The sequence below is a fragment of the Mizuhopecten yessoensis genome, unplaced genomic scaffold (genome assembly GCF_002113885.1).
Source record: "Mizuhopecten yessoensis strain PY_sf001 unplaced genomic scaffold, ASM211388v2 scaffold267, whole genome shotgun sequence".
Classification (NCBI taxonomy): domain Eukaryota; kingdom Metazoa; phylum Mollusca; class Bivalvia; order Pectinida; family Pectinidae; genus Mizuhopecten; species Mizuhopecten yessoensis.
In genome coordinates, this window is record NW_018403461.1 from 391,378 (window position 1) to 401,388 (window position 10,011).

Below are 10,011 nucleotides of genomic sequence, written 5' to 3' on the forward strand. Positions count from 1 at the left end.
TTCGCCATCTTGTGTACTTTGGTGAACCATTGCATAACTCTCTTTATCATAATGATTGTTTGATTTCATCATCTAGTACATATTTTAAATATCTCCCTGTCCTTCAGCTTTAAAAAGTTGTAAAAAGGGGTAGTAGGGACAAACCACCATACCATTTGTAAAAGTTGTATTTTTCTGCAAATTGAGGGTTCCAATTCCTGACCCAAAATGCACCTCCAGATTCACTACTAATATGTACTATGCACATGTAAGTTCCCAATTGAGATATTTAACTTAATGTCCATACCTACCTAAGATTTTACCCCACTACATCGACTGACTTTTATAAGTGTTGTCTGTGAATCAAGTTGGGTAATCCACTTGAGCGCATTACATTGTCCTTTTCTATTGCACTACATTGTTCAATTCGTGTGCACTACAAAGTGCACTAGATACCAAAATAAGTGTGTATATGCTAAAATGTTTAAGGCGTAGTAATTACCTGAAACTAGTTGTAGGTAGGAACTTCAAACGTAGGAAGCATTTGCTGAATAACTGATTATTTTGTAAGAGTCTTTTCATTTCTTTACTAGCTTCACTTGACTATATATGTCACATGAGTTATGTCATGTGACCTAGATACATATAAAAGAAAACATGAAAGCATACCATAAAGCATTTAAACGGCATACTGTTATTTTCTATTTCAGAATGTCTATATGGGGACCGATTGCCGTCGTTGTGCACTAATTCTAGAAATCGTACTGCAGCATGGTGCAAAACATACCAGACCGACTGTTGTGGAACATGTAAGGAAGTTATCTCAGGTGCTCCTGCCCAACAATGGAACGTGGGACTGTCGGCACTACTCATCAGTCTCCTCATCTTCATTTGATAGTAACTATGGAATACTTTATCAGAGGAATTCCAGCGACCTGTTATCAATTTCGACCCAAGGGTACCGACTTCACGTCAAGTCAGTTACAAAAGAACAAACGCCAACAAGTAGACAAGAAATTTTCTAACTCTGTGTAGAAGATATAGTTGGTTTGTGTCTCTCTGAGTTTGTTAAAAAAACATTTACACAAAAAGCTTGAAACCAAGATGTTACCTCATCTGCGTTGTGTTATAAAGGAAAATTATGTTATTGACTTGCTGAAATGGAAAGCTCGCTGAGCTTATTTTCAATAAACAATGCTTCGTACTGAAAGTGGGAATCATGACTGATGTGAGTGGATGCGCGTTTTCCCGTGATGATGTAATATATGTTATTGGTGTGGCGTTATTCTGCTTACAAACTAAAAGGTGCTTAAATTATAACACAAATCGAGTTTCTGTAGAAAGTAATCACTAGTGGACATTGACAGGTGGTAAATTCTCTGTGATGTTTTGACGACTATTTTACAGACACATTTCTGCGATAAATATTTGTAGGCGTAGCTTAGGTTATTATATATCTTAATTTCAGATACACAAAACAGTATAAAGCATATCAAAGAATATTGCAAACAGGGTTCCTGAATCGCTAATGGGTGATATTTATCGTCTTCTCTACAATGTCACGTCCTTAAATGACCTCAACTGTTAATAGGACGTTAAACAATATAACACCAAACTCTACAATGTACAGTTGATTCGTTTTTTTTTCGAGTAATTGATTCTAACAAGTTCAAACAATAACCAACAAATACGTAAACAATTAATTTCCTCGAGACTGAACAATCGAGATATAAGAACGCTAGTAAACTTCCAACAATTGTATATAAGTAATTGATAAGTGATTGATATCATTGATAATAATTCCCTACAATTGCTAATACATGTTACAGATGCAAAGCAAAAATCTTGGTTTTATCAACAACGTGCTTTCTTATTATATTAACATTCGTGTGGTATTGTTCCGATACTGATAGAGTTCCCAATGTCAGCGTTCTACAAATTCACATGTTTCAGTGTAATTGCTTTTAACATTAGGTCCGAACTTAATATATTTTGCTGGACTAATAGTGCACTTATCTTCAGTGTGGGTGATATTATAAATATAACACTGACACACATAATCAGCGTTATTTGAGCTGGATTATATCACATGTTGCTGCTGTTGTTCATGCTGATTGGGTAGCAGTCCGATGGTTTTCTTTTATGGTGATATGGTGAAATTAAGATATTCGGTATTACAAGTTTGTTAATGTATCCGGATTTTAAAAGGCCTAATATCATAAATACATTTGGTTATTAAGTAAAGAAAAATTAAATGTCATTGTGCAATTGTTCAAAAAAGCTGTACTTTTATCAAATTAATGATGCGCAAATAACATACCACCCGAGGAGATTTCCCTCAATCTGTTATGTTGTATTACTTTTCTCTTCGAGAGTATTTATATCCGTACCATGGAACACCATTGAGTAGATCGGATATTAGAAGATTATATAAATAAAGATTAAGAAAATAGTACGGACTGTTGTCTTAAGCATTGTCTCTTACATAGAGGGAATAATTTAAAATCAGTTCTATTAAACATAGACAATTGTGTGGGATAGGTGTTTGGAGTAAAAAAGCTTTTTGATTTATATTTAAGTTGTTGGTGAATAAATATTGAGAAGTACATTTTTGTTTTAATACGTCATTCACGTTTTGAAATTGAATCTTAATCACTTCTAGATCAAAGTGTTTGCATTGCAGTAAGGTGTTTCTATCTGACATTTTGATGACTAGTACGGTATGTACTCTGTCACCTTCATCAGACAAATGACCAGTGAGGCGTATGTACACAAAGGTGTAAAATGTGAGTTGTCAACAAATCGAGGTCGATTCGGCCACGCTGTAAGCGTATGTACAATAGGTGTTATATATGTACCGAAATGACTCGATTCAGCTACGCTTTGTTTAGTATGGGCCATAGATGTGCGTGCGTAGCTGAATCGACATCGATTTGTGGCCAACTCGTACACATTGTACACCTTTGTGTGCATAGCTTTCACTGGTCAACCAAACTGAAGAATTTTTTTAGAATACCCCCCAGATAATCAGTGCGTTAATGAGATAGACGTTCTACAATTTGTTCTACTGTCGCCTAGTTGTCAAGTTGTAATATGATTTAAATAGTATATGGTACAATGTTTTTACAAAAGGTTAAAGGAAAACTATGTTCTAGAAAATCAGATCCCCCTGAAGGGTAGGTGCATCACGTATGGCGTTATGATGACGCCAATACTAAAACCCTGCCTTTAAGCATTTTTTGGACAATAGATAGGAAATTAGCAGTTCAATGATTATCTTTTATGCTAAAATGACGAAAGCGGCTGAGACGGATTTCATCCTAGCATGGTCACGAGAATAATAGCATTTGATTCCCTTGTTCTCGGGATGTCTAATAGTACCTTTGGGTGAAATATGATAAAGTATTCTTGAGGATTAGGCTTTCTATTACTTAGACACCCATATTATAGTTTGTTCCGGGCCGCAGTCTTTCTTTCTACAAAAACCTTATTTCTTTGGTAAAAGGGAGCAAAAATACTTCATATGAAATATGATACACATCTGTATATAAGTATTCCCTGTTTAAGTTTAAATACCATCATCTCTCTGCTATCTACGATATAAACACTTTGCTCGGTTAAACAGTATGACTGTTCCTTCTGGTGACCAAAACCAGACTCACCTAACTGCATAGTTTTCACTCTATATATCATAGTGGAATGGAATCATTAACATCAGCGATTAGCTGCCATCTATCTTTAGGCCAATTAACCTATCATCATTAAATTGTATGTTCAAACTTAAGGCTGACCGTTTGCACATGAATACTTACGGCCGGGTACAAGCTGTCATACATAGCTCTTTTAATTTGTACGTGTATAACTGTTGAGATTTTAGATAACATGTAACCCTCAGGCCATCCAGGTGTTTATGTAACTGTAATATACATATTTTGAAAGGGGTACACATCTCTGGCATAACTAAAACCCATTTAGAAATTATCTCAACCTTTGGTAATACTCACTGTGTCACAAATTAGCTAATAAATAAATGTGTAGTTAGTTATAACGTCAAAACCTTTGCTTAACGTGCTTACAGAAATATGGCCATATAGATAAGTGGACATTGCGTGTCGCCTTTTCTGAAGAAACCGGCATAACTAATGCTGTTTTCCAGGAATTTTGATATATCCCTTTGTAAGTGATTTTTTAAAAACATGAAATAATGGGTAGGAAACAGAATGAGCGGCACTTTTAAGCATTGGATTGCTTCTGTTATCATATCCATCTGCTGTACCTATGTTAGGTTATTTAAGAATGTCAACAATATACGATAGTCTACATTACCAATCCCACTTTCTGTCCGTAGATCAACATGTGGTAAATGTACACCAAACCCGTCTCTAGTGGGAATAGAAACATAAAAATCGTCGCACCTATTAGCTTAACGTTTGCCATCTACTTCAACTACAATATATTAATCAGAATGAGGGTTAAGTAGGGTTCGGTTCTTCAGACTAGTATACCAGAGGTCCATGCAAGTGCAATCTCTAAAGGCAGTTCATGTACTTTGATAATCACGACCTCTGTTACATACGTGAACAGTTTCAATGTTCTATTTTTCCACTTTTAATTTCTGAATACATCTTTTTCGATATGTCGTAAAATCGCTTTATATGGTCAACTAACTCCTAAACCAACCAACCCTTAACCGACCTAACACTAGTACTAGGGCTAGAACAGGAAGGTCCGGAACCCATCAACGGCTCGTGTATTAAGTAACACCTCACTGACCTGTCCATCCTTTCTTTTCGTGGCTATGAAGAACCATACAGACTTCACTGTCATGCATTTAATTGCATTGGAATGCCTAAGATCCAAAATGCAGAATTAATATTTCAAAGGATCCCCGTCCTACTGCCGATGGACCCTGCGGTAAATGGAACCCTGGTTAGTTTTCAACGCTGAAAATAGATCCGGGAAACCGTGGAAAAAGGTCCCTTGCTCACTTTTATTTTCACATACCCATTGAAAATGGACCTCGTTGAAAAAGGGAACCATCAAAACCATTGACATTGATTTGAAATATCCAATTAGATATGACTTAATGAGGTGACCTTCGCTCAAAATAATTCTCAGTTTTGAAATTAATCCAGTATGGATTTTTCACCTAATTAGGTCATTTAGACCAAGTTTTCAAGATTTGACCTACATTATCATAAATGGTCATAGGACTCAGAAATTAATTTCTGAAAACAGCTGTAAGATACAATTAGGTTACTGTGACCAAATTTTCAAAATTTGCCCTACATCAAAAGTTGTCATCAGAATCAGAAATTAACATTTAACAGCTGTTTATCAAAATTAGGTCACAGTGATCTAATTAGGTAAAACAACAATTTTGTATTCATTCCTTAACCAAATGACAATCTTAAGCATTGTAAGTCACAGTTACATGTTGACTTCTGAACCAAATGACAATATATAATAATGTAGATCAATTTTTCGAAAAACAAACGTCTCAGTGCATATTTCTGAACCGAACGAAATTTCTTTTAGTATAATGAATCTATAGCAGTATTTCGTCAGCAAAATGTTAAGAGTGCATTTAACAGATAGTTTGAAACAAGTAGAACATATCTGTGTACAAATTCAGCATGTTGTGAGAAAAAAAATGAAATAAAAATAAAAATCAACAACTCTTATATTTTGCTCAAATAACAACTAAAACATCCAAGCAAATCAAACAAAAAATACAATATCATAAAGCACATGTAACAAAAAAAAACCCGATGGGTAGCGTTGGTTCTAAAATAGCAACTCAAACGCCGTTCCAGTTACATGATAAGCTGTATTTATTCACTGTCGTTGACAATTAAACCTATGAAATAAACAAACATATATATAAGCACTTACAAATTTCTCACACTATGAAATAATTGGATATATAATGATGAAAAATAACGAATGAATATTATATTTAAAATTAAATTATTTCATACTTATACACGTAAATACTTACCAGGAACATCCAGAGATAGGAGTAACTGGTTTGTGATCTCGGCGCTCCCATGTGTTAGCGTCGAGAGGTAAAGTCAGAGTGAAGTAGGGAGACGGCGGTGACTGGGATATGGATGGGTGGTCCGTGCTGCATATGCACATTCATACATTCCTTAACACTGGTATTACGCGCGATGATTTGAGTGATGTATTTGAACACCTGGCTTTATAACATTTAGCATTACAATGTTTCAGGAAACCCATAAGGTGACATGCAAAAACATCAGACAACAAAAGTGAATTTACACATGGAATACAAATTAAAGCATTTTTCCATAAAAAAGCAGACAAATACAGAGTAAAAAAATGCAAACATCAACTACATTTCTAAAACAAGAGTACCGCGGGGCGGAACAATATACGCCCGTCGAATGTCATAAAGTGTTATACACCTTCTTACATTAAAATAAGATCTGCATCATTCTAGTAGTGGTAAGCTGACATGCTATAAAAAATGTAGGAGAAAATCTCCGGACAAAAAATTAAATACTGAAATGAACAAAGGGCAATAACTTTAGCAAAAATTTTCGAATCAAAATTCTTTTCAGGGAAACACGAGTTCATATCATGATTTAATGAATACAAAGTTTCAAAATGATCCGTTGAAAAATGTAGGAGGATATTACCGGACAAAAATCGTATACTAAAATGAACAAAGATCAATAACTTTTGGAAAAATTGTCGAAATAAAATTCTTTTAAGGGAGACACAATTTCATATCATGAGAATGATGTATACCAAGTTTCAAAGAGATTGGTTGAAAATTGAAGGAGGAGATTGCAAGACAAACAAAAGTTTACGCCGAACGGACGGACGGACAACCCCATACCATAATACTCCGGTCAAATGACGGGCGTATAAATATAGTAATACCGATAAAATCAATTCCATTGCAATCGATAATATTTTTAGTGAATACATTATGTACTAAGTAGTCATTGAATATACTATATTACATTTTGAATTTTAAATAATATTACATATTGTTTATGCTGAGATATATTTCAAACAACTAGCATCACTTATACCAAAGTATAGTTTAATTTCTAAATTCTGATACATGTATTGATAATATATTACAACATTATGACTGATAAATAAAAAAAAAACTGTAAGCTGAACCATTTAAAACATTTCTAGCCCACACTGTGTAAAATACAGTTCAAAACAACTGCATGTAGTATTACGTATACAAATAAACATCCTTTCCTCTCAAAATTACCTCCTTATGTATTGGATAACAATCATCAATTCAGAATGTATCACAGATAATCATGTTTACACCGCATCAAATAAACATCATTTTGGTTTAACCCTTTCATCCCTATAACTTTAGTAAACATTACCATGCATTGATATGGATGAGTCCATTATGATCTACAGTGGTAATAGGATTAAGCTAAAAAAGTTCCAAAAACTGTTTTTTTACATGGCGTTATGTAGTCGACTAGGTAAACTTCAGTAGGAAAAAATGATTTCAATTGTAGATTTCAAGTCAGTGTTGTTTGCAACATTTCAACCAGAGCTTTCAAAATGCTGGCAAATACTTTGATGAACATGTTTTCACTTTGTTACACGGTAGTTTCATGGTGGAATTCACATTTTCAAAGACAGTATGCCGTCAAAGCCATCCCGGTCAAAGGCCAACTTCAGGTTACAATTGATCAAACCTGATGCAGCAACCTTCTTTGCCAAGAATATTGAAATAATGTTTGCATCACGTCGCCAGATACTGGCTGTAGGTCTTTTTCTCTGAGAACTTCGACTAATTCCTCCACCTACAGAACCTGGCACGTCCTTAAAGGAACATAGCTGATAACAGGACGTACAAGCATCACAACGATGTGCTTAAAAATTTGCACCACTCTGCAACCGACGCTCACAGGAGGATTTCATAACAACTGACCGACAATTTTGCTTTATCAGTTGACAATAAGTAACCGTGTGAAGGAGAGTCAGCTTTTACAGTGCGTTTACAACATCTAGACAGTGGCTATTGTAGCACACATTTGTATCCTGAACAAGTGCCTCCTGGGAATAACTCTTCCGTCCACTCTACATTCCCTAAAAGAGAGAAATGTCAACACATCATGAAACACATAGCGTTGTATTTTTCGGAACAGTTTTGACTAACAGGGGAAAGTCAAATGCATATCCATCTTGGCTAACAATCACAGGGTAATCGTGTTATCGCTGTGTCTTTATCTGGAGTTGCCAATTTCTCCTGAAGTTAATAATGACTGCCTTTTTAATGATTTTTTTTAACTTGTTTTGCCTTTACTGTAATATTTGTTTTGAGTAAGATGTACTACTGGATCCCCTTCTTCTCATATACAGCTTAAAGTTCCAATTACTGACGATAGTCCTGCATAGAAGCATGTCAATGCATAATACATAGAGGGTTTTCATCTTCACTATTATCATACAACACAATATTTCCTATGTTCTGGTTCACAACATAAACAATGAAATCCTTTTCTATATTTGACGCATGTGTGACTTGGATATTGACACTAATGTACAACCGGGGACTGCAGATGAGGCCAGCCCATGATTAAAAAACTTGGTATAAGCAGTTTTATTATTTAAAGGAGGCTATAGTCCGAGCTGAATCTTTTCGCAGACCCAAGTTCATAAATCATAGCAGTCCACAGTTGTTTTTTGTGTGTCATTTTACGTTTATTAGCTCTGTGCTAAAATCACATTTGCATCACTCTGAAATATTTACAGATTGTGTAACCGTAACAAACCTAACCTTTATTTTGTTCCCGTCTGTAACATATTTTGAATTTTAAAATGTGGTATAATTAATTGATTAACAGACTTCTCACATGCATGTGATATCACTTTTTTTGTAAATATATATTTTACAAAGCTCTGTTGTTTCAACATTAAAGAAAAAATAATTAACTCTTCGGGGTTGAAGGTACTCGTACTACGGGAACTTGAGAATTGAATCAGGGTCAGTAGAGGATTTTCAGAACATCGGTCCTGTAGGTTTGTTTGTTTGTTTGTTTGATTTTGTTTAACGTCCTATTAACAGCTAAGGTCATTTAAGGACGGCCTCCCCTGTGTGCAAGATGCATGCGTGTAGTGTATGTGTGTGTATTTTGGGAGGCTGCGATATGTTCGTGTTTATCTCCTTGTGATAGCGCGGAACTGATGCCGACTTTATAGTGCTACCTCACTGAAACATACTGCCGAAGACACCCAGCAGGACGCCTCACCCGGTCACATTATACTGACAACGGGCGAACCAGTCGTTCCACTCCTAATTTGCTGAGCGTTAAGCAGGAGTAGAAACTACCATTGTTGAAGACTTTGGTATGTCTCGGCCAGGGGACAGAACCCAAAGCCTTCCTCACAGGGGCGAACGCTCAACAAATGGCCAAAAGTGAGGCATTGTCAAGGGAGACATTAGGAAGAAGAATAGTAATTTAGAAAGGAGAGAAGAGATAAGGTCCCAAATTTAGTCGCCTCTTACGATCATGCAATTGGGGGCAGCAGATACAATTCTTACGCCCTACCTGCAGGGACGTCCTGTAGGTAACCCTTTCTTGTGTTTCTTGACTGTTCATTTCTTTTGATTCTTTCTTCTCTAAGTTATATCGTCGCATTTTGAAAACATCTGTATTGCATCTTACAGCTTCTGTTTTTCTCTTTCTACCCATGTATTCCACACACTTGGGAGGTACGGTGGTCTTGTGGTAGGACGCCGGGCTCGTGACCGAAGGGTTGCAGGTTCGAGTCACGGCACGGTACTGTGTTGTATCTTTGAGCAAGATACTTTACTCCACTTATTCCAGTCTACTCAGCTGTAAATAAGTACGTGGTTGGGCAGTGCCAGAATTGTTGAGCTGTGAGCGACGAAATGGCAGAGCAACGGCTGTATGTTCCCAGAGAGTTGAGAAAGATATTGGCTGGTTGCAAAGGCCATATAACCACATATAATAATTTGTGAACCGCTTTGAGACGACCTACGAACTAGGTTGT

General features: G+C 36.0%; 1 protein-coding gene across 2 annotated transcripts in view; it reads left to right on the plus strand.

Annotated features, from left to right (window-relative positions):
• The window catches only part of LOC110445963, a 61,058-nt gene extending 58,471 nt beyond the window's left edge, over window positions 1–2,587 (plus strand). For both annotated transcript variants that reach the window (XM_021490875.1, XM_021490885.1), the window contains one exon: window positions 690–2,587. In XM_021490875.1, coding sequence (XP_021346550.1) covers window positions 690–874 — 185 coding nt within the window. In that variant the 3' untranslated portion in view covers window positions 875–2,587. The remainder of the gene's footprint in view (window positions 1–689) is intronic.
• The last annotated feature ends 7,424 nt before the right edge of the window (window positions 2,588–10,011 follow it).